Source organism: Bactrocera tryoni, chromosome 1 (genome assembly GCF_016617805.1).
Source record: "Bactrocera tryoni isolate S06 chromosome 1, CSIRO_BtryS06_freeze2, whole genome shotgun sequence".
Lineage (NCBI taxonomy): Eukaryota > Metazoa > Arthropoda > Insecta > Diptera > Tephritidae > Bactrocera > Bactrocera tryoni.
This window is the reverse complement of record NC_052499.1, coordinates 13,782,361-13,808,367: the sequence shown is the minus strand read 5'-3', so window position 1 is coordinate 13,808,367 and position 26,007 is coordinate 13,782,361. Positions and strand designations below refer to the sequence as shown.

At 37.4% G+C, this 26,007-nt stretch overlaps 2 protein-coding genes across 2 annotated transcripts in view; both read right to left on the bottom strand.

Annotated features, from left to right (window-relative positions):
- Positions 1–4,926: 4,926 nt before the first annotated feature.
- Positions 4,927–6,165, bottom strand: LOC120782605 (solute carrier family 35 member B1 homolog). Its single transcript, XM_040114968.1, has 3 exons — positions 5,961–6,165; positions 5,430–5,894; positions 4,927–5,371 (listed from the first exon to the last, which is right to left on the bottom strand). Exons 1-3 carry the CDS (start codon positions 6,163–6,165, stop codon positions 5,019–5,021), a joined length of 1,023 nt encoding a protein of 340 aa, XP_039970902.1. The 3' UTR covers positions 4,927–5,018.
- A 6,342-nt stretch (positions 6,166–12,507) lies between these two features.
- LOC120782604 (protein dimmed) overlaps positions 12,508–26,007 on the bottom strand; it is a 22,020-nt gene continuing 8,520 nt past the window's right edge. Inside the window, exon 4 of the mRNA XM_040114967.1 lies at positions 12,508–13,286. Coding sequence (XP_039970901.1) covers positions 12,874–13,286 — 413 coding nt within the window. The 3' untranslated portion in view covers positions 12,508–12,873. The remainder of the gene's footprint in view (positions 13,287–26,007) is intronic.

Genomic DNA, 26,007 nt, shown 5'->3' with positions numbered 1-26,007 from the left:
CCCTAAAGTCGCTTGACGCACATTTTGACTTTCAGCGCTTATTTGTTTTCGTTTTTAGTTCTTCTTTACTTAAATTATTTTGTGTATTTATAGCGCGAGCAAATGGTGGGCGTGCCAAGTATGTAGTGCTGACGCTGTTGATGTTTGCTCCTAGTATTGGCCGCATGTGACCAATGACATCATAGCGAAAACGCTGTCAGGAGAGAATCATCGCAAGCAAAGAAAAAATTTTAATTGAACAAAAAATTGTGTCGTGCGTTAGACAAAGAATTGCGCAAAAAATAATTGTTGCATTGAAAAGTGTCTTGAATTTGCACATTTACAAGTTGTCTGTGCCATTGGGGGTCTAAGACAAGCGGCATAACACTTTCAGTATTTGGCGCAAGCACTTGCACAAGCATATACATACATATGTACTACATATGCAGTATTACAAACACATTAAAGCAGCAAAAGTGTGGTATGCCAGCTTTTCTCTCTTAGTTTACTTTTTTTGAGATTTTGGTATTTTGATTTGATTTTTTACTTTTTTTTAAGATTTTTTTATCTCGATTCGATTTTGTTAACATTTTTTGAAATTTCGGTATTTTCATTTGATTTTTCAATTTTTTTTTTAATTTTGGTATTTTAATACGATTTTTTACTATTTTTTTGAGATGTTTGTGTTTTGATTTGATTTTTAATAGCGTACGTTTTACTATTTGCAGGTTTTTTTTAACTTACTTTAAAATCAATTACGTCTATTTACCTCAAATAAAATTGAAGCGTGCTCGTTTTTTACTTAAATGGCACAACATTGTCTTAAAACATTCGTTTACTCGCTTTTTGTTTTGTTATACCCTGAACAGGTTATACTAAGTTCGCCACGAAGTTTGTAACACCCAGAAGGAAACGTCGGAAACCAAAAAAGTAAATATATAAATAATCAGCGTGACGCGAAAAAAATTAGACGCTCAGATTTTGAGATAATATTTTGAAATTTTGAACATAATCTTTTCTCCACCAAAGCTGCCTACATCGAACCACTATAGCATATAGCTGTCATACCAGTCAGAATCGAGTTCTTGTTTGGAAAACTTTTTTAAAAAAGTTGGCATGAATTATAGTATAAGACAACATTATAATCTCAAAAAAACAACATTCAGATCAGACCACTATAGCATAAAGCTGTCATACAAACTGATCAATCAAAATCAAGCACATGTAAAGAAAACTTGTTTATTTCACAAGATGTCTTCACAAAAATTTGACATATGTATGTAGATTATAATTCGAGGCAACAATAAGATCTCCGTACAAATTATTTAAGTCGGACCACTATAACTTATAGCTGCCATACAAACTGACTGTTCAAAAAAATAATTGCTATAAGACGCACTTGTGAAGGGTATTATTGCTTTGGTGCAGCCGATGTTAATGTTTTTTTCTGATTTTGCATTTAATTTATTTTTATTTTTTATTATTTGCTTTGACTATTTTTAGTACATTTGCTTAGTGACTATGCTTGACGGTTCTGCTTTGTTATTTAAACATTAAATTGATTTCGAGCGATGTCGCAATGAAAGTGAGGGAAGAAAAATTTACACGCTAGCGACCATTATCACCATCGCTCATCACATTGCCTTCAACGCGATATGCCACGCGAGTCGTTGGCTATTGTTCTTACATAAACAAATCGAAAGACAAATTATGTTATAACTTTTATAAAATATTAAAAGAAAAAAATTAAACATTTTAATTTTTTCGATTTGTTATTTTATGAAAACTTTAAATTTCATTTCGAAAAAATTTTGCTGAAAATCAAAATATAATCATGCCCAAGCCTTTGTAATCAGCGAAAAAGTAAACACTGTATTAATAACATAAATTCGCGCATTCTCTCTGCACTAGAGCAAAAATTAATTGTGTCACTTTTTATCAGCTAGAAATTTTATAGACTGCATAAACACTGTATCCATGCTATTAATAATAATATTCAGCGCTCGAAAATAGACATGCGGCATGCCATTGAAATCTAGGTATTAGTTTCACCGAAAAATCGAACTTATCACTTTCTATGAAATACCCCAGCGGGCGAACCTATTGATTATACTTGCTGATACAACAGCTGAACACCCTTACAAAGCAATGCAAACGCTAAAACAACGCAAATACTCACAGAAATACATAAATATGTATTGATATAAGAAAACACCAAAATGGCATGGCTGCTTTCGCTAATTTTAATCGCGTCGATATGTAATAAATTACCAATAATAAATTATAATATTTACGTTTATGGTCGACAACAAGTGTGAGGCTTTTATTATTGTAAGCGAAGTGATAAGCGGGCGAAACGAACGCGCAGATATTCTTTGGCACGGTTAATATTATTCACGTTTCTTTATATACGACCGTACTGTGTACAAAAACATTTTATTTTCTGTAAAAACACGTAAATTATTGATTTTTGCATGACAGCAATGCAAACAATTCGCTTGAATTTGTCAGATGAGCAATCATATCACATCACTATATTGTACATACTAGTTGTTTATAAAAGTTAGGTTAGGGGTACACTCAATTTGATGGCATTTCCTGCAGCTTATTTTAGTCACACTAATCTCTACTACTGACTAAACTTTGCCAAAATGTATGGCATATTATCTTACTTGTATTAGATACAGACATGTATGTACATACATAAGCACATAAATTATATTTTAGTTGCACTTGAAATAGTTTTCACAAAATTCAATTTCAGCAACTCGTTTAAATGCTGTAACAGCGCACAAACAATAACAATCGTTTGTTTGCGGAAGCTAACCGGTAAACGATATTAACGTTCGGCATTCGCCGGTTATGTTTGCATGAACACAAACATGCATACACATGCTTGTACTTGCACAAATTAACTTCCTCTGCTTTCAGTATGCTCTACTAGCCCAAGGAAATGTATGTAACTGTGTGCGAAAATGTTAAAGAGATGTCAACGCATTTGACAAACAACGGTCGGCTTAGTGACAGTCTAATAACAACAACAACAACTTGTGTAAAGTAACGACTTTTTGTAGCAACATGCCAAAAGCGCTGACACTATCGTTGCTGGCTGCCTTATTTTTCTACTCTTTACATACATATCTACTTTTTAATTTTTTGTTTTTAATTGTCACATTCATGCCTTTGTTCTGATGGTGATAATTAACCGACAGCCCCTGGAGGGGCGTAAAGGCGTCGCAACGCTTTGCTACTTAACGCTAATTAAAGAGCGTATAGCTAATAAATTGTATTTATTTAGTTGCTGAACTGCAAATATTATTTACACAATACAGATTTTAAAACTATACACTTTTTTGTAATGCTGAATTAACGCGTATAATCTTTAACCACAAGTAATATGCACGAATCACTTAAAAAACGGCACTAAATGTAATGATTTTCCAGCGTACAACTGACAAACCGTTGCAGCGCCAATTGCCCACTGGACGGCCTATTGGAGCGAGTGGCGGCCACAAGCAGGTCAGGCAAACATACTCTATGCACATATGTATGTATAGACACACAAGCACACGCATCGTTATTCAATTTGCAGCCTCAGCCCAAGCTTCAGCCTCTTTTCTTCTTATCGCCATTAATGTATTGGCATCTTCGCTAAACTTTTCTTTTCATTTTATTTCATTTGCAATAATCACCTACTTCACCACATCACATGCGCTGTTGTGTACTCGTTTTCATTTATTTTTATTTAGCAAATATATATTTTATTATTTTTACACAAGACGTTCGTTTGCAATTTTTTAAAAACTATAGGATTTTTCCTGTTGTAAGGCTATTGCACACACGCACACACTACGTTATAAATATTTATGTGAATATGACAGCAAAGGTGCTTTTCTGCTTGCACTCAAATGGCGAAATGTCAAAGGAAAACTGTTCATTCACTATTTTGTGTGTAGTTTTGCGTCTATTGTGAATGATATATTATTTACTGTTTAACTCACTTCCTGTTATCCGTTTTATATACGGCCAGAGAACCAGCAGAGAACGTTGAATATAATACACCAAAGCATAAGTGGAAGAATAATACAGAGAAGTTTGAAAATTATACTCTCTGTTGACGGGCGGCTGGGATATGCGCAGAGAACGTGGAAATATCTGTACATAATACATGTATGTATAAATAAATCTACGTACTCTCATATACATATGGAGGAATAGAAGGACAGTGGAATTCAAACTGGCAGTTCACAATTAAAATAAGCAACAACACGCGCGCTTCCGCAGCATTAGAAAAACTTAAAGATTTTTATATACATTTTTTTATTAAACAAGTTTAGTGCAATCATATTTCTTCCGTGTTTAACCCACTGTTTTTCTAACTAGATAAACATTCGATGTTTTCATTCAACTTGTTAATTTTTGAAAACAAGTGAGAGTTAGAGATGTGCTTTTGTGCTCGGGATTAGTGATAGGTAAGTTATATTCTATGTTCTACTTCCTTACCCGTAACTAAAAGGTATTAGTTCCCGGTAACAACAATCCAACAAACATTATGTAGAAGTGTTATTGTTATGGCAGCGTAAATCTTTTCCCCGCAAGCCGTTGAGTCACCGTGTGACCATTTGACCAGATGCAAATCTGAATCCAACTGCAAAGACTTGACTGCCGGGAAAGCGATATAGAGTAATCAATGTTTCTAGTCATACATATGTACATATATTCGAAATTGGAGGTTAGTTAGAAATGCGAAATGAGTTATATACAAAATTTAGCAATAATAATTTATTTAGTGATTAAAAATAAATTCTTATATATTTTTTCCTATTTTATTTGTACAAAAAATATATTACTACCTTCAAAAAAAAGAGAAAGTAGTGAGACCAAACTTAATTGAAATTTTACTTTATACATCGTAAACACTATTATTTTAAATATGGAAGTTACCTGTTAAATGTTTAAATATATCATTGATATATGTATCTAGAAATTTAAAAATAATATATAAAATTTTATATAATCTAAACTATTTCATCTAAATCCTATGATATCAACTTTTTCTTGTCATCCGCAAGATCTCCTTCAGCTTTCTTTGCAGCTGCAGTTTTCTTCTCATTTCCCTTGCCATAGAACATATCAAAGAACAGTGCTGCAAATACCAACAATGCTCCAAACCACTGTCGCGGTATCAACACATTGCCAAAGAACAATACCGAACATAACACGGTGAAGAATTTACGCGTTGTCGTCACCACAGAACAGGCGAGTGGTCCGAATTTGGCAACCATAAGAAAGATAAATAATTGACCTATAGCACCACATAATGCAAGCATTGCTAAATGACTCCACAGTTCCGGATGACGTGTAGCGAAATGGACGAATTCCTTAGCTTCACCTTTATGAGAAATAGTTTTTTATTTAGCACATTTAGCTGGTCTTATAACTGAACTTACCTGTCAAAATTGTAGCAAAACTTAGCATAATGGTGCTCCAAAAATTCATAGCAAACATCATTTGCTGTCCAGATGGTGCGCTCGATGCACGCATTCTCTCCTGCACTGCACCGGTTAATCCATCCATAGCCAAACTCAGAAATAACAGAAGTTCTCCCAAACCCGTAGTTTCTTTTGGTAAATGTGCAATTTGGCTTTCTTTATACATAAAAAGCACTACACCCACAACTATAGTTATAACACAAGCGTAACGCACCCAGGAATAGGATTTGCGTCCAATTAAAACACCTAATATCATTACTGGAATCGGTTTGGCTGATTTGCCTACCACCTGTGTGGGGTACGGCACCCAACGCAGTGCCATATTAGACGATATCATAGCTAATAAGTAGGTGAGCGCAGAGACAGCATAGTAACCCGAGTGTGTTTGATCCTCTTTTTTTGTTTTTTTGGCCCATAACATACCTTTTGAGAAAAATCAATTAAATAATAACGACTGTAGTGTACTTTATTCCATAGCGTTCTTCTTACCTTTGGCAAAAATGAAATTACAAAAACATTGCACCCACACTAAAGCCAGAACATATGTGAAGCGCTCACCTACTTTACCATCTTCATTAGGTTCATTACCATAACGGCCCCGTGTGATTTTCTCCTGCACAATTCCGAATAGAAAGTAGCAAAAGAAAATACTCAATGAGTACACAAGAAAACTACTCTTTTCTGGTATTTTCATTGCTTTTTTTGTTTTGCTCGATTGCTGACTTCAGTAAAATGTCGTATACTTTGCTCGCAATTAGTATAGAATCTACTGCGATTTTTTTGGGAACAATGATCTTTTTTACTTTCGATGCACACGTCAGAAGTTTTTTAAAAATTTTAATTCCTGCGTTCGGCAAAAGACGCTACGTCAATTTATGCGAATGTCAAAATCAGCTGTTTTGATTAATTCATGGTGTTGCCACAGCGCTGTTGAATGCGGTGGCAAATGTGAGTTACCGGACTTATACCGTTTGAATGTGATATCCGCTCTTGGTGTCAGATAAATTCTACGGTATGCTCAGAGAACGTAAATTATATGACATACGTTCTCTGGCTTGACGTAGATGTCGTTAGCTCTGTATAAATGACTGAATTACGACGTATTTACATATAACTTTTTTTGGATTGTTGTTGCAGTCACCTTGGGGTTGAGTTTTTACAAATCAATGCACATATAAATGATCAGCATGATGATCAGAGTCAATTTAGCCGTCTTTGTCTGTATATACAGTAATGGTCAGAGGAATATTACACTTTTAAAATAAATTATTAAAATCAGTTTTTAGCTTTATCAAATAACAATAATTTTCTGAGTTAGTGTATGTCTTGACTTTCACAACTTATAACGGTAAGCCGTTATCATGCTTACTTTTTTATTATTACTCGTTGCAATCGCATTCTAACGAATTGTAAAAATAAATATCACACTTTTGGATATTTGTACAAATATTAATTGTTAATTGCCAGTCTCGGAAAAAAGACATTGTTTCAACAGTAGCTCTTTAAAAAGTGGGTAGAAATTTGCATTGTACTCTTGAAAAAGGATAATGATTTTTAATATGCATAAAAAATTCAAAATTCCATCTCAGACTGCCAAATTTATGAATTGTTGGAGGAAACGCCATAAATTTTGTTAAAAAGATCCTAATTTGCTGAAAAATCCGGAGGGCCCTTGCTTGTAGATTATGGCAGAAATATATGAGAAATTGGGGTTTAGCGACTCCCCAATTTGATACCAATTTTCTGATAAATTAAAAAAAAAATCCGAAGAGCCCTTCCCCGTATAACAACAGAAGATGCAAAGCTGTTCCTCTTAAATCTTCCCGTGAAGTTGTGGCTGAAGTAAATGAAAAATTCGGGTTCAGCAACTCCACTAGACTTGTACGAAGGCGTCTCAATGATGCTCAGTTGTTTGGACACATGAGTCGAAAAAAAGCATTGCCCTTCAAAAGAAGTACCATAGCACGGCTGAACTTTGCCAAAGAACAATTAGGAAAGAATGTAAAATTTTGGGAAAATAATACTTTAATATAATATTCAGTTCATCGCCCCAGGTGTCAGGCATATAATTCAAGATATACCACAAAAACCTTCAAGCGCGACGATGGAGGCGCGATTGTTTGGGGTGCGTTTTCCTTGTACGGCACTGGTCCATTGGAAGACAGAATGGACCAATTTTCATACCTCAATATTCTCAAAAATACAATGAAATCATTCGCGTTCGAATCGATGCCTGTGAATTGGTTTTTTATGCCTGAGAATGATCCAAAGCACGCAGCTAAAAATAAAAATAATTTACTCACTGCAGAAAGCTGAGGACATCAAGAGCTGGCCAACGCAAAGTCCCAACGCAAATCTTATTGAAAATTTATGGAGTGATGTTGAAATAAAAATTCTTCTTCTTTTTATTTACCAGCGTGGGCACCGCTTACCCGGTTATAGCCGAGTTAACAACTGCGCGCCTGTCGTTTCTTCGTTTCGCAATATGGCGCGAATTGGAGATTCCAAGTAAAGTCAAATCCTTCTTCACTTAGTCTTTCCAATGAAGTGGAGGTCTTTCTCTGCTTCCCCCAGCGGGTACTGCGTCGAATACTTTCAGAGCTGGAGTGTTTTCGTCCATTCGGACGACATGACCTGCCAGCGTTGTCGCTGTCTTTTATTTGCTAAACTATGTCAATGTCGTTGAATACTATATCTCATACAGCTCATCGTTTCATCGAATGCGATATGCGCCTTGGCCAATGCACAAAGGACCATAAATCTTCCGCAGAACCTTTAATTGTTTCCATATTTCCACACTACACCAAACATTTAGAGAACTTAAGGGGTTACGTGCGTTTCCTCGGTTAAAAAACAGCCTTTTTCAAAAATTTTTTTCTCAAAATTCTTAAACAAAATATTTTAAGCTCGGCCATTGCGAGGCTATTTCCGGTGACTCCTCGGAGAAAAGATGCGCCCGTCGTCTAAAATGAAAAAATACGTGTTTTAGTTAGAACCTTAACTTAGAACTTGGACGAAGGAAAACAAAAACTGAAAATTAGATTTTTGCAGACATTTTTACAAAAAAAATAAAATTTCAGTAAAAATTTTGCGACATTTTTTTTTCAAATAACTAATTGAAATCGAAAAAAGAGTTCTTCATCCAAGCCCTTAAGAATTGTATCCCAAATCTTTTTCTTCTTCTGAAATCTTGCCATCCGACTTTAAAAACACAGCTTCGAGAAAAACGCGTTTAAAGACGGCGTACTTCGCCTAGCTAGCCTCGAGCGCAGAGGTTCTCAAGGCTGTATCTTCGAAACTATTAATCGGGTGTAGGAACCCGAATGTAGGACAATATTCTAGAGCTATTGTAGAATTTAATAAGACAATAAAAAATTCGATTTTTTGAAACCCGTAAACCAATGTGATCCCTTAAAGCTCTCTGTACGCTTCTCTAAATTCTATAAATCCCTTACGTTGTGTCTTGAATGTTTAAAGATTTCTTCCGAATAATCGCTAACTTCATAATAAATTTTTTCGAATGAAAAATAATACGAACATTAATAATTTTCAGCAGACCGGAAATAATTAGCCGCACCATTTCACCCAACCAGCGCTGCAAACTCAAAAAATCGGTCATTATATTCCAATATAGCACACATTATATTTTATTATATAATAAATATGTATATACATACACACAAACATATGAATATAGTCTAAAAAACGCAATTTTCTACTCCCCCTCTTCCATAAACGGTCATACATGTATAGAGGGATGATGAATCCAGGTGTTCAATAAATTTGTTAGTTCGGCAGGCGATAAGAAATATTTGTGGCGGCTAACATTCGAACACATCTCAACAAACATATGTGTATGTATGTATGTATTGTAATGCGGTAAGGGAGGTGGGAAGAGGTGGCGTTGGTGGTTGGAAATAGCGAATGTAACAAAGTGTATTTTTAACCCTAGTTGACATGTGCACAAGTGCAACAATTATCACTACAAAAACAAAGGTTACCTGTTAGTCTTTTTTTTACTTCTAATATTTTTGTTGCTTTATTAATAGTTATTGTAATACTTTGTATGTACGTCGGGGAGAGGTATGCGTGCTTTTAGTGGGTGGAGGCCAATAATTTTTTTTTTTTTGTTACGCAAAGGAAATCATAATTATACGCTTAGCGGGGCAATATGTCATTAAAATATATTTGTAAGAAGGTAGGTTAAGGTATGGGTGACATATTGCAGCAAGTAGAAATTATGTTTTTTAATTGTTGAGCAGTTCGGAATCTCCAACTGGGAAGTATTCGATCAGATTTTTTCCTTAGGCCTGGGCTATAAATATGCAACTCCAAAAGATTGGAGAAACACGTTAGAGTCAGCATTTCACTTTTTTATCTTCATAATGACGCAATAACTGTCTGAGCCTGAGTCGTCTCAGTCGAGTTAGTCTTCAATTGACTAATCTAATTTCTTTTTGTGCAAGCGATCCTTAGCGAATTTCTGAGCTTCAGATACTGAATAAAGTTTCAGGGAGAATCAGTTCGATAGTCTTGTCTCTCTTCAGCTCACTTTCAACAAATTTTGTACAATTTCACAGCTGGCACATAATGCTTTATGTTACTCAATAAAATTTCCTAGAAAAAAGCTGAACCAATGCTACACTTCCTTCTCTGAAGTTCCGCTTAAAATCCACTATATTTTCGCAGTTGCTACCACTTCATTCTTGTTCTTCTTCTTTACTGACGTAGACACCGCTTACACGATTATGGCTGAGTTAATAACAGCGTGCCAGTTGTTTCTTCTTTTCCCTATTTGGTGCCAATGTGAGATATCAAGTGCAGCCAGATCCTTCTCCACCTGATCTTTCCAACGGACCGGACGTCTTCCTCTTCCTCTAATTCCACCGACGGGTACTGAATCGAAAACCTTCAAAGCTGGAGTGTTCTCTTCATCCGGGCCGCATGACGTAGCTACGCAGCCGCTGTCTCTTGATTCGCTGCGGATTCGCAAAGGACCATAAATCTTCCGCAAAATCTTTCTCTCGAAGACTCCTAAGGCTGACTCATCAAATGATGTCATTGTCCATGCCTCTGTACCATATAGCAGGACGAGAATAATGAATGACTTACATGTGTTCGCCGAGATAGGATTTTACTTTTCAATTGCATATTCAGTCTGAAGTAGCACCTGTTGGCTAGAATGATTCTGCGTTGGATTTCAAGGAACAATATCATCCTGGTGTTGTTGCTGGTTCCAAGATAGACGAAATTGTCTACGACGACGATTGTATCTTCTCTATTAACATCTGCAGCTCGTAGTCTTTTCGCCAGTAATATAATAATTGAAGAGATCACACGATAGCGAATCTCCTTGTCTGGAACTTCGCTTGATAGCGAACGTCTCGGAGAGGTCCTTCCAAATTCTGACGGAGATTTTGGTGTTGTTCAGACATAGCAGCATGGAGACAGTTCCTTTTCGTACTGACGAAGGTGGCTTTAAAATTAACGAAGAGGTGCTTTGTGTCGACCTTCCTTTCACGGATCTTTTCCAAGGTTTGCAACTTGGTGAAAATCGGGTCGATAGTAGATTTTCCAGGCTTGAAACCGCACTGATAAGGTCCAATCGCATCAGTTTGTTGGCGGTGGGTTTCAGTCATTCACACACAACGCTCGTTAAAACCTTATATGCTTATAATAAGGATCTCACGGTAATTGGCATAGATTGTGTCGTCCCCTTTTTGTGGATTAGGCAGAACACACTTAGGTTCCAATCGTCGCGGATGCTTTCAACCGACCATATATTTCAAACTGATGCATTCATCTTGTCAGTTCTTCGCCGCCGTATTTGAATAGTTTGACCGGTAATAAATCAGCCCCAGCCGCTTTGTTTTTCTTCAGGCGACTAATTTTCGAACCCCATCATAGTCGGGCAATAGAATCCATTCCATCGTCATCGATAGGGGAATCAGGTTCGTCATCTTCAGGTGTTACACTTTCACTGCCGTCCAGCAGGCTGGAAAAGTTTTGTCGATCTGGTTTTGAACTTTTCAATACGTACAGTCAAACTAATTTTCATGTGCTGGAATCTAATACTACAAATAACCAATAACGAAGTCGATCAGCCTCAATCCTTTTGGAGCGGTACCGCCACGGAGGCTGGATTTCCAACGGTTGTACCAAAGATGCCTTTTTTTTATTACCCTGGCATTAAAATCGGCAAGCACATTTTTAAATCGTGGCGGAGACAGCCGTCATAAGCGCGCTCCAGCCCCTCCGAAAAGGCATCGTCAGTCATATCGTCCTTCTCTTCCATCTGGCGTAGGCGCAAATCAGTGTTATGTTGAAAAGTTAGGCTCTTATACAGATTGTGACTAGATGTTCATCCTAAAGAGTGAATGCCAGGACTCGACGACTGAACCTTTCTCCAAACACGAATCAGAATTTGCGCTTCTTTATATAGCCGCTGTAGTAAATGTCACACGGACCCGGTTCCGGTAAAGCTTCTATTTTAGACGTGACCTCAGGTTCCAGGCGGGGTGGCTACCGCATCTTACACAAGGCCACGTTTCTAAGAAGCGCGGTGAGGATGCAAGAGTAGGAATTGGATATAGCCTTCTCTCTATAACTGCTTACCCGGAAGCGTGACCATACTCCATTATACCACTTCATTCAAGTTAAATTAATTATGAGCTTGTGGAAAAAATACTTCAAATCAGAAATGGAAAATTTGTGTTAATTGGAAAAGGTCTTCTAAGTAAAGCAATGAATTCTTAAAGCCTTTCCACTTTTTACGAGTATCTGCAATAATTTAGCGAGGTCAAGAATTCTTATCATTCAACCTAGATTCTTAGTGGCTTCCCAGTTAATTCTTTTTGGTGTCTAGAGACGGCTTCATTGTACAATTTCCTACTAAGTGTCACGAAAACTTGCAGCATGTTCTTTTTCCTGGAGCACGCCGAGTGTTGCAAGTCTTCAACTGTCAGTTTGTCCACAAAATTTTCCCTTTATCACTTACTTTTTACTTACAGAACCTTCATAAATGAATAAACACGAATTTCCGATAGTTTTGAAACTTGTATTGACTTAGAACAGTCTTTTTTTGAATCGTTCTAAAGAGATAGGTTGAGTTTTAGACTTAATAATAGTAATTATAATTAAATAAATAATAACTTAAAATTATTATACCACAGAAGAACTTGTAGAGGTTATGTTAAAGTGTTCGCGAGGATTTCACAGCAGAAGCTTGGTGTTTGCCTTGACGTCGAAGAAGAACTTTTACTTAATATTTATATAATATTTTTACATATTTATCGTAATAACTACTAACACACTCTTGACTAGCATCGTTGTCAGAAATCAGTTCCGCATTCTCACTTCTTCTTCTTAATTGCACTCTCAAATTGGTCCGTCATAATTCCGTTTAGATGCCATTTTGATGCACACCATTGATACCACCGCTTTGCAACTTTGACGCGCCAATACCGTCGGCAGCGCCACCGCAATATCCCTCCGTTGACGTGCTGCCGCCGCCAGTGCTGCTGCCTTCACCTAAATTGCTGTAGCCGCTGGTTGAGTCGTCGCTTTGATTGCTATTCTGATTGTGATTGTGAAATTGTTGTGCTGTTGTTGTTATTTGGTGTTGCTGATGCTGTTGTTGCTGTTGCAAAGGCATCTGCCCCAGTGATTGGTGTACACCATTGTGATTGTGCTGGTGATGTGAACTGTGTGTGGGTGCACGCGGATCTTCTGGTGTCCAGGTGCGTGCATAGAGTTTACTGCCCGGATAGCGGTCACCCTTGCGATACCAGGAGAGCGAGTGAGCAATACCGCCGCCTGTAAAAGTAGACAATTTGATGTAGTGCGTGTATTTCAGGAATTTATAGAGAAATATTTTAACCTTAAAGAAGAAACTTCGGACTTTAGTAAGAGAGATTGGTATAAAGTGTGGGAAATTACAGATTTTTCTTAACAATTGCCTTTCTACGACACAATCGTAATTTTAAGCATCAGAAACAAAACTCGATAAGTCACTTATTATTCCCGTCCTGCTATATGGTGCAGAAGCTTTGCGGATTAGCCGCGGCGAATATCGTATTCGATGGAACGATGAGCTGTACGAGGTATTCGACGACATAGTTCAGCGAATTAAGAGACAGGGGCGGGGCTAGAGGAAGACCTCCAATTCGTTGAAAATACTAGGTGGAGAAGGACATGGATACACTTGGAATCTCCAATAGGCGCGAAATTGTGTAAAGAGGAAACATCACGCTGTTGTAAACTCTACTATAATCGAATAAGCGGTGTCTACGCCCATAAAGAAGAAAGAGAAATGCGTTAGAAACATTAAATTTGACACCTAAGATGATACATGGGACTCTATAGGAACCGGGAACGTTATTGGACGATAGACGTGGCACAGCCCACATTTCGGTGAAAACCCATATTTCAAACAAAAAAAAACGAGTGACATCGGATTGCGGCCTCCTTGAATTGAACGCATAAAATAGTACACGTTATTGTCCAAGTCGGACCAAAACTATTGAAGCCTCCAGATACCGAATATGGATCAAAACTCCAAATGCGAGCGTTTGATCGAAAATATCGGTCAGTTTGTAAGATATATATTATAGAAATTTTGAGCGAGTCCTTTTCTAATAAAAGTATGTCTGTATGCCAAAAATGGTTTGAATAGGTTTAACAATTTCTTTAGCCCCAAATACCTGACAGAACAATTTTTGAACTTCCAGTTTACTTTAAACCGCATATATCGGCAAGACTCGTGTGGAAACTTTCCCTAGACCCCATATAACAAATCTTATGCACCTGAAGGTATTTACCTGACTTTGATACTAGTAAGTCTTAAGTTTATGAAATGTTCGGTTACATCCGAACTTAGCTCTTCCTTCTTCTTCTTCTTTATTGGCGTAGACACGGTCACAGCCCCGTTTACCAAGTGCAGCCAGGTCCTTCTCCAACAGAGTGGAGGTCTTTTTCTTCTTCTAATTCCCCCGGCGGGTACTGCGTCGAATACTTTCAGAGCTGGAATGTTTTCGTCCATTCGGACGACATGACCTAGCCAGTGTAGCCGCTGTCTTTTAATTCGCTGAACTATGCTAATATATGGAGTATATCATATTTGCGTCCAACTAAAGCTCAAGTGTTTTTATTTTCATTAGAACGTCGAAGGCATCTTAACCTTCAAACCCTTCCCTTATATTGTATGTGGATACAAAAATGTGTTTTCTCTAGTAAATAAAAACTATGATTATTAAAAAATCCCTGAAAGGCAGATTATTTCAGAAATATCATCTTATATTTTTTAAGTGGACATGTAACTGTATCTATGTACATCGTACTCGCCTCGGCTCAAAAAAGGGATTAGCTCAGTGCTTGATTTCTTCAATGAAAGTGTCAACAATTTTAACGCCCAAACAATTAAAATGCCAACAAATGCAATTACAACTAAAACGAAAACAACAACAACATAAATCATTGTAGAATCCTTTCGATCTTTTCGTTGCCTGCCTCGCATCATGTTTACACGAACCCCAGCCGTCTGGCGGCTTGCTGCACTGGCAATCAAGAATCCATTAGCAGCAACATTACAACCCCATTAGAGGGACGATGAGCAAAGGTAAGCACGAAGATGTCGACGGCGCATAATCTCTGCCTCGTCCTGTTTGTTATTGCAGCTGCATGCTGTGCCACAATTATGCTTCCGCAAGTTCTTGCCGCTTTGCTCTCGATTTTTGTTATTGTTTGGCAAATAAGAGTGCCTGCATGTGTGTGTGTGTGTTTGCGCAAAACGTTAAAAACTCGCATGCTGATTGCCTTTTGGCACTTTGTTTTTGTTTTTGTTTTTTATTCGAGTTATCCTTTCTGTGTGTCTGTACAGTGCTGCATGTTCGGATTTTCGGCAGTTGTAACAACAACAAGCGCAGCTAAGCATAAGCTGCCAATCAGCGCGTGTTGCAGCACCAAGGGTAGCAAGTATCAGTGGTTTGCGCAAAGATGTGCTTGTTCTCACTGGTTTATGGACTGGCTTGGAGGGCGTTACGCTGTGTGCCACCAGCTTCCTGCCAAACAGCTTAAGTTTCGTGCAATTTGTTGCGGCGGTAAGCGATGCGCTTTCATAGATATATTGTGTGGGCGGTCGAAGGGTGAGGTCAAGCTGCGCCGCTTCCCAGACACTGTGTTTGAAGTGCACGAATGGTGTTTTTCAAGTGTTTTCACTTAACAAAATGCAGCATTCACTCCATTATTTACATTGGTGTCAGTTTCTTTGTAATGTGTCTGTTGGGTTTACTCTTATTTTCGGTGCTTACTTGTTGCCTGTTGGTGTGAAAATGCACAGGGCGTGCGCTTAGTGCGGACAGTTAATAAAATATAACGGCGTTTTTTAGGTAGAGGATTGGATGAGTCTATCTGTCTTTGAGAAGGATCTACCGTTCACGATAGATAAATGTTGCAGCAAATCCGATTGTTGTTAATACATTATATCTCTGAAGTAATTTATAGAAATGAGTCGAACTGTCAATCTTTGCCAGATAAAAATCCAGGTCCATTTCGGTTACGTGGATCCGATTGTATGATTTTTTTGATCAATCAGTTTTTTTCACCGTTATACGTATATCCGCGGTCCGATGTCAGCGATTTATAAAAACTTTTCTATAAAATAATTATTCCCTTGAATCTATATACATTGGGACAAAAACGCACACGGAAATTGTAATTAAATTTCCTGGATAAATTATATTTCAAAAAAATATATATGTGACCTGGTCTACGAAAAGGGGGCTAACGTGCGAAAACTAGTTTTCTGGGAAAAGCTGTTAAAAATAATCGTCAGTTTCTCGTTATCTCATTAATTGTTCTCCTTTTTCTTGCGCCTAAGCCCCCTTTTCGTAGACCAGGTCATATATTTTGCTCAGTTGGTAGGACTGTTCTTAAATCTGACAACCAATTTGTTTACAGCAGCTGCTTAAGTCCGTACTCCTCAATAGTGCGTTGCGATTTTTGCAATGGATAAAAATCTCGAAGAAAAGTTTCCTCAAATTTTGTATTTCTAACCAAAAATCGTGTGCGGAATCGCTGCGAGTGTTGGAAAAGGCTACGTTGATTCAGTTTCATCAAGAACACAAGCCTACACAAGCTCAAAAACATAAGCCTTCAAAGACGGTCGAGAGATCGTTGAGACATGCCTCGTTCTAAAGGCCCCTTGACCTCTTGAACAGATGATAATATTAAAAAGGTGAAGGATATAGAGCTTAAAAGTCCTCAGGCAAGTGTTAGAGAGGTGACAAGAGAGCTCAGTATCCCTCGCGCGTCTGTTCGAAAGATTTTAGTGGATATTTTGTGTATGAAACGCGGTCTTGATCGACTCGTCCTACTAAAGCTGACTTTTTTTCAAAAAAAGTACCATAAATAGGTCGCTTTGGACATGATTGAACGTGCGTATTCCGATCTCACATTCATGGAAATCATTATAACAGCTAAAGAAACATGGATTTATGAGTTTGAGATGCGAAGAAGTCAAAAATGTATGTAGGTGAACAAGCCCCTCAGTGTTTGAAATAATTTGTAATCTGTCCATTTCTCTGCAGTAAACTGCTTATTTGTTGGAACCGATCAAAATCAAGCACTTGTAAGGAAAGTTTCTTTATATGTATAACAAGATATCGATACTATTTTATTTGTGAAGGATATTCTAGCATTGGTGCAACCGAAATTAATTTTTTTATTAAACTATCAGTGTAACTATAAAATTTAAAGTTTTATCAATTCAAGGACAATTCACAATTAACACTGCAAGCCTTTAAATAGTCTCAAACATGGAAAATAAATTTACTCCTCCTTTCAAGCACCCACATCCACTATTTTACCTATGCCACCTTGTACACTCATCTTCAATGGTGTTTATTAGCTGTTCGTACCTTTGGGGCTTTGCACCAAATCATTCAACTTTTTCGAACATATACTGCTACATATAGTATCTACATACATACATATATACATACATATGCACATCCATACACAGACGTGGGTACATTTACAATATGTATGGAGTGGTCTATTGAAGTATTGCCATCTGTTGGCGTAAAACGGATTTCTCACGGTATGATTATGTTGATTTTCTCCATTTCTCTGCTTTTTGCTATATTTTCATTGCTTGTTTCCTCTTATCTGTTGTTACATTATTTTTGTTGTAGTGTGTACTTGTTTATACGCAATTTTTTGTTGCATCGCTTTTAAAGCTCTTAAAGAACAACTTTCAACTGTTCCAGAAATTAATAAAAGTAAAAATTTTCGAACGCAACATGGAAAAGCTGAATGGTGTAATATTCGGTACGGAAATTACTAAAAATAGAGATTTTATCAATGTCTTGACTGTTCTGGAAAGCGAATTGTGTTTTGAGCTGATTTTCGAAAACTTCCTAGGTAACCATAAAGCGCCAAATTATGAAGAAATTATGCAAAATAAACTCTCAGACTCTAGAAACAAATTTGAATATGAACTTAAACTATCTGCGCAAACATCTGGATAAATTTTCAGATAATTATGAAAATTAATTATGACAGAATGGTATCAAGGTTGTTGAGATCGTCATGTAATGGCAGATTACTGATGGTCATTAAAAAGATATAGCCACCTCTATAAAATAAGAGCTCATGAAAGGCGTTTTATTGAAGAATAACAGATGTTTTGGACATTTTTCTGTCTATTTACTTAAATGTATCCTTATTTTTCAAAGCAAAACATGACAAATGTAACTGTTATTTTGTTTCATGTTTTCCAATTTTTCAGGTCTAAACTGGAAATAAAGATTTAGAAATAAACGAGAGCAAATTTTAAAAAACCATAGAAAGTTTCATGAACTGTGGGCACAAATATGTGGACTCTTATATCTAGGGTAGTAAAACCACTGTAGACCAGTGTTATTTTTGCTTAAAAAATTATAAGAACTTGAAATGTGGTTCGATGCTTTGGTGCTGTTTGTCGTGACAATTTTGTTTTATTGAGATTCTTTCACTTGGGGTTTTCAATGAATACACTAATGGTTAACATATATTCGAAGATGAAATGTCGATATTTTCGTGTGTTTTTTACTTTGCGACGACAATATTTTCTAATACAGGATGTCTTAGTTTAAAATGTTTGCCCCGAAGCCAATGTAAGTTCGAAACATGATCATATCTGGAATAAAAATAAAGGATTAAACGAATAGACAGTTTTTAAACGGCGAAAAGATTTGTTGCCATATTTTTTGTACCAGAATTGCACTTGGGGATGTGATTGGAAAATCAACAATCGACCAGATATTCACCACGCACCAAATCTTGGAAAAGACCCGTGAAAAGAGAATCGACACACACCACCTCTTCGTCGATTTTAAAGCTGCTTTTGACAGCACGAAAAGGAGCTGCCTTTATGCCGCGATGTCTGAATTTGGTATCCCCGCAAAATTAATACGGCAGTGTAAACTGACGTTGAGTAATACCAAAAGCTCCATCAAGACCGGTAAGGACCTCTCCCAGTCGTTCGATACCAAACAAAGTTTCAGACAAGGCGACTCCCTTTTGTGCGACTTCTTCAATCTGCTCCTGGATAAAATAATTCGAGCTGCAGAACTAAATAAGAAAGGTACTAACTTCTATAAGAGTGTACAACTGCTGGCGTACGCCGATAATATTGATATCCTTGCCATCAACAAACGCGCCGTTAGTTCTGATTTCTCCAGACTGGATAAGGAAGCCAAGCAAATGGGTCTGGTGAGGAACGAAGGCAAGACGAAATATCTCCTATCATCAAACAAACAGTTTTCGCACTCTCGAGTAGGCTCCCACGTCACTGTTGACAGTCATAACTTCGATGTCGTAGATAATTTCGTCAATCTTGGAACTACCATTCACACCAACTACAATGTCAGCCTCGAAATCCGAATGCAGGACAATTCTTGCCAACAAGTGCTACTTCGCACTGACTAGACAATTGAGAAGTAAAGCCCTCTCCCGACGAACAAAGACCAAATTCTACAAGTCATTCATCATCCCCGCCCTGCTTTATGGTGCAGAGGCATTGACGATGACAACATCTAATGGGTCGGCGTTACGAGTTTTCGAGATTGAAAGGTTCCACGAAAGATTTATGGTCTTTTGCAGTTTGGCGACGGCGAATACCGCAGTCTATGGAACGATGAGCTGTACGAGTTATACGACGACAGAGACAACGGCTGCGATGGCTAGGTCATGTCGTCCGTATGGATGAAAACACTCGAGCTCTGTAAGTATTCGACGCAGTTCCCGCATGGGGAAGCAGAGGAAGAGTAAGACCTCCACTCCGTTGGAGAAATAAGATCAGGTGCAGAAGGACCTAGATGCACTTGGTATCTCGAATTGGCGCCAAATTGCTAAAAGAAGAAATGGATGGCCGCGCTGTTGTTAACTCAGCTATAACTGCGTAAGCCGTGTCAACGCCATTAAAGAAGAAGAAGAAAGTGAGTTTGGCTACGTTCGAAGCCATTCGACTAAAGAAATTTAAATAGAAACCCGTACCTTTAAATGAAGTAGAACCACAACCCACTTAGTGGTTATCTTATAACAACCGATTAAACCTTTGTTCAAAAAATAAATTGAAATTTCAAAAATATATAAATCAACGTATTTATTTACAAATAAATAACATACTAAACGCTTAAATATCTACAAACGAGCATATCAGTTCAAAATTAAAAAATACAAAACCGGTTCAAATAACTCAATCTCTAAAGTGATCTTCATATGTTGAAAAATAGGAACTGAAAGAGCACATCCTTTCTAGTAAAATTGAAATTTATTTGTTTTGACAAACTTAAAAAAAAATACTCCAAAATAAGTTATAAAAAAATGTTTGAAACGGCAAACAAACTTTAAACGCTTTTCCGTTTCTACTTGCACCCTTTCAGCTAAAAAAATAAGGGCTAATAAACATAAATGTTTGTCATTTTGGTTCACGATGAGTCGCTTGCAGAACGCAATTTATATTCATCCAAATTTATAATATATAACTGTATATACAGATGTACATATATGTATGCAATACCCTTGCTGCCTACCCCCTTTTTTGCATGCGCTGCCACCTCATTCAATTTGAATAGAAGAATTATTAACCAAAAACCGTGACTAAAGATGGTTTTATTAGCGGCTGCAGAAGGGGAAGAAGGTGTATGGTATAGGGTATTGCCACAAATACCACGTGCAACATGCATACACATGAGAGTATCATCGGCAATTTTAGAAATTCGCATTGGATGGCACTGAATGATCGATACTTCCGCTTCCCCTTTCAACTTAGGCGAGCACCTTTTTTTTGAAGGATTTCATGAGAAAAGTGTGAAAATTCTAATTAGTCACACTTAGCAGCTTATTGTGGCTGCTGTAAGCAGTAACTAATATAGAACTTGCACGCAAATGCCTGTGGGTATGTGTGTGGTGTGGTTTTATGTCTATGGGTGAGCTGTGTGCAAATGAATTTTGTGTTTGCCACCACCCGATCGTATTAGCGGTGCGGTGTATTACATCGAGTTCAAGCTGGTGTTCTCGCTCAAAGGATCTACATTTGAGTGTGCAGCTTGCGGCATAAATTCGCGGTAACACCCGATTCAAGCTATGAGTCGTCAATTTAATTCATCTGTTCAATCAGCCAAAAATATAAAATCGTTCACAGTTTTTTTTGTGAAAAATACGAAATTTAAGGCAAATTATTATTATGCGATATTAAGCCACCCCGTGGCTTCAGTTGTAGGCGTACACGCTTGACCAATTTGATTGATGTTCATATGTCAAAAAGCATGATTGTATAACATTAACATCGCGTGCAAGATCTGCTTATGAGTAATAATTAGTTCAATTGAGTCGGCGAATATTTCAATGAACAGCTAAAATTTATATAATTTTTACATATGAAGTACAACCGTTAGAAACATACAAACTATATACATATGTATATACAGGTTATTAACCTTCAAGAATTTTGGTATGCTCCACAACGTCACGTGATAGCTCAAAAAATATTAACAAACCCACGTCGTCGCTCACAAGGAGTGAACGACAAAGATATCCAACCAATTTTATGAGATAAAAAGAGAAGAAATCTCCAAACTATCAGATCTCCACCAAACCGATCTCTTAAAGATTTTTACCCACATTTGTGGAAATAATTCCAACCACGCTTATAAGGAAAAATGCGAGGGAAGCTCCAAACTATCAGATCTCCACCAAACCTGAAGTTCTTTTTTGTAAAATAGTGGCAAACTGATCTCTTCAAAGTTCTAATCTACATCTCTGGCAACGCAAAGCGCTTACATATGTTCAATTCTGTTTTTAGTTTCGAATTCGGGAGATTTTGACTACAGTTCCTTGAAAATTCCTCGTTGAACTCGAAAAAATAATTGAATTGCTGTTATTACTTAACGTGTTCGCTTAAAAAAGAGATATGTTTATTGTTTCCTTTACAGCATTCCTTAAAGCAATTGAGGCCTTTTAATTTCACATTGGTAATACTTCCCGAACCTATGGTTGGATAACATCAATGATCAGCAAGTAGCTGAAAATTTTTCGCTCAAATAAAAACAATTATTACCTAGCGAAGCCCGTAGATCTATGATCCTCCTCATGCCATTCTTACTCACAAGTGCCTGAGCTTCGACAGGCGACATTGTTTCTGGGAGAGTACAAAAAAAAAAAAAACAATTCAAAAAACTAATCATTCTTCCCCGAAACAAATTATGGCAGCTTGTGTGATTTTATACAGGTTACGGCAAGCTGCGGTGTCATCTGTACAAATAAGGGTACTGTTACACAGATCAGTGTCGCTTTTGCGATCAAAGAGCAGAGACAACAGAGGCTGGATTTCCCCGCAATGGCAAGAAGAAGCAGTCAGGCTATCGGATAGTTGTTTTCGATGAGAGAATACATTGCAACCATAAACCCAGGAGCTTCACTAAGTCTCTTTGAATTGACTGGGTTAAACGAAGTTGTACGATTGGATTACAAGAGAGGACAAAATAGACCACAGGTGGCATGACAATCCTTAAAATTTAATCTAATCGAATCAACTTACTCTCAAATCACTCGACTATGACGTCCATATACCATACACGAGATATGTTTAGAAAACAACAGCAGTTTTAAAATTTCGTGTTTGGGCAGTCTAAAGTCAAAATTTTTTTATTATGTGGATATTTGACGAGTTTTTACAAGGTTAGCGATTTTCGTTTGTCAAAAGCTGACACTTCGTTACTTTTTCGTGAATTCATGATCAAAAACAATATACTACCGATGCCCCAACCGCCATATTCGTATGACTTTTTCCTATTTCTAAAAATAAGGAGCTTTTTCTCCTCGTCTACCTCATTTGAGGCCTCGTTGACCTTGTTTGAGTTTGAGAAGTGTTTCGACGAGATTGTGAGAAGCGCTGGCATAAGTGCATAATATCGAATGGGAACTATTTTTAAAGCGACAGCATAAACGTAGACGAATGAATATTTTCTCCGTCAAAAAAAGAAAATTCCAGTTATTTTTTGAACACATCTCGAAAATAAGCCGAGCAAGAACACCGAGATTTGACAAATTTAAAATTTCATCTAATTTCATCTAAACGCTAAACCAAAGTTGTAAGAAATATTATTACTACTCACTTCTATCTTTTAGGATGATCTTCTTCGGCGGCTCCTTTTGATAGTTGCGCTGCAAACTCAAGCCCGGTTCATTGCCATTTTTATCCTTTTTCACCATCTCACTCAGAAAAGTGATATAACTGATGGCCAACTTCAGTGTATCCACTTTACTCAAACGTTTCATATGGCGAAAGTGGGAATATGTGAACGTAGACCCTCAAATGCCTCATTGATGCTTTGCATGCGACGACGTTCACGCAAATTGGCCGCTTGTCGCTGTTGGAGCCATTTGCGAGGCGCACACTCAAACGGCGCGTCTTATGCAAGCGACTAAATTCCGAAAAGAAAGAAAGCATTGATATCAGAACTAAAACGGAACCGCCATTGTAACTGCATGTGACCCACCTCTTTTCATTGTTCTCTTGATCACTATTGAAGCCACTGCTATACGCATCATCTTCATCACTCTCCGAGCTATTATCATCATCGCCGAAGAAGAACTCCGAACTGGAGCTGGAACCATTCGTCGCCTGTGAGCCTTCGAAAAAGTGTCGCGCCATTGTCGCTTCCAAATCGAAATTGTCGAGGGAAAACATTTTTGCGGTAATATTGGTCAAAGGTGCGGACTGACGTGTATTAATATTGTTGTTGTTATTGTAATTCCCTTCACTTGTTGACTCGTCCAATCGTTCGTAAACACAATTATTTAATTGAATAATTGGCATTTAATAGTTTTCGCATTTTCCTTTCAAAAATTCTGCTTTCTAAGTGCGCGCACGCGTCGCTTCCGATTTCAGTACTCGTATTTGACTTATGACTTTCGTCACAAAACGATATGGCTTATACTCGTATATACGACGGGCCGCGTGTCCTACACGTGCGCTTTACACCCGAACAAGTGTTCTCCGGAAGCACACAGCTGTTGTCGTCTATTGTTTGTAGATTTGTCGTTAGATAACAATTAGTTTGTTTATCATCGGTATCAATGTTGTTGTTACCACCCCTCTACACTTCGGCTCTACCGACCACGTTCGGTGAATTTGATTTCCTTATCAATTAGCTGGGAAAGCGTTCTATGTAAAGAGATAAATATGATTATTATCTGATGATGTTTGTTCGAACTCTTATTGGACGGTTTATCATTAATTTATGATGACATTTTAAGTAGGGATATTTGAGGTTATTGATTTTTGCATATGCATTGTAATAAAAATGTTTTACATGAGTTTGGTTATCAAAAACATTTTGGTTTACATATTATTATCACTCATTATTTGCTCGAATATGGAAACATGGCTTTATTCTTCGACATAATCTTCATCTATAGTAAGGCATACATATGTTGTAACGATACCTAATCGAAATTTGTGTGAAATCGCTTTCCAGCGAAACACTTTTTGAGTCTGGGAAAGAGAAAGTAATTGCGAAGAGCCAAATCTGGTCAGTACTGATGGGGGACTAGTTCAAAAAACAATTCTTTCAATTTAAGGATTGTATCGCAAGCTGAATGAGTCAAAGCGTTGCCTTGTTGATAGAACATTTTTTCATCGCCAAATAAAATTGGGTTTAATCATGTTATTAATGCATTCGATCAGTCGTCAGTCATTCTTTGAACGGGTCCTGTTCGATCGATATTGGCGATATATAACCTATGCGTTTCTTTGAAAGACCAGTGATTTTAACTAACTAATTGACCATTAAATATGGGGTAAATTTTCGTAACACTTATTCAACCTTTGTTTGTTTTTTTCCTAACAGGAAACAAAATTAAAACACGAAGTTCTTTTCGTCATGAAAAGACTTACTGCTGAATAACGTTTAAAGTTCGTTCAACTTTACCACGTTCGGTAAAGGATGTGTTTCGAGCACTCGCTCTACTTATGGTCTACATAATCGACCTACTAACCTACTATTCACAACATCCGTCTTGAGACCCAGCATTCATTATTGGATAATATGCGACCAAATACACCACGTCCAGCACACAGTGAAGAAAGTATAGCAAACATAACCGTAGAGAGTCGATTCGGCGTCATTCACAGCTACTTGGACTTACGTATGGAACGACTTGGCTCATTTTAAGTAAAGGTCTTAAATTGAAAGCCTACAAAATACAGGTTGTGTAAGAACTGAAACCGCTCGACATTTTCAAGCGACATCGCTTCGCTCTATGGACTCTTGAAAAGTTCCAAGAAGATCCGACGTTTTCGAGCCAAATTTTGTTCAGCGATGAGGCCCATTTCTGGCTCAATGGGTATGTAAACAAGCAAAATTGCCGCATTTGGGACGAAGAGCAACCTGAAGAGATTCAAGAGCTGTCATTTCATCCAGAAAAAAACAACGGTTTGGTGTGGTTTGTGGGCCGGTGGAATCATCGGTCCATATTTCTTCAAAAATGATGCCGGTGAGAACGTAACCGTCAATGGTGACCGTTATCGCGCCATGATAACCGACTTTTTGATGCCTGAAATTGTAGCTCGAAATCTCACAACACCCGGTTTTAATAAGTCGGTGCCAATTCTCACACAACTCATCAATCAATGGATTTATTGAGAGAACAATTTGGTGAGCAGAAAATTTCACATTTTGGGTCGGTCGATTGGCTACCAAGATAGTGTGATATCACACTGTTAAACTTTTTTCTGTGGGAATATGTAAAGTCTTAAGTCTATGCGGACATTCTCTCTTTGATTCAGGCCTTGGATCAAAACATCACGCGTTTCATTCGCCAGTTATTATTATATTATGAAATTTTTTGCCTTGTATATATGTAATTCTACATACAATGATTTATCGGGATTTGAACTGATCAGAAATCAAAATTTTGATAGACCAAATACTAAAACTAAAATTTGTGGTAAAATTCGCTTTTTAAGCGCTGTTATTTTTTATACTCGCAA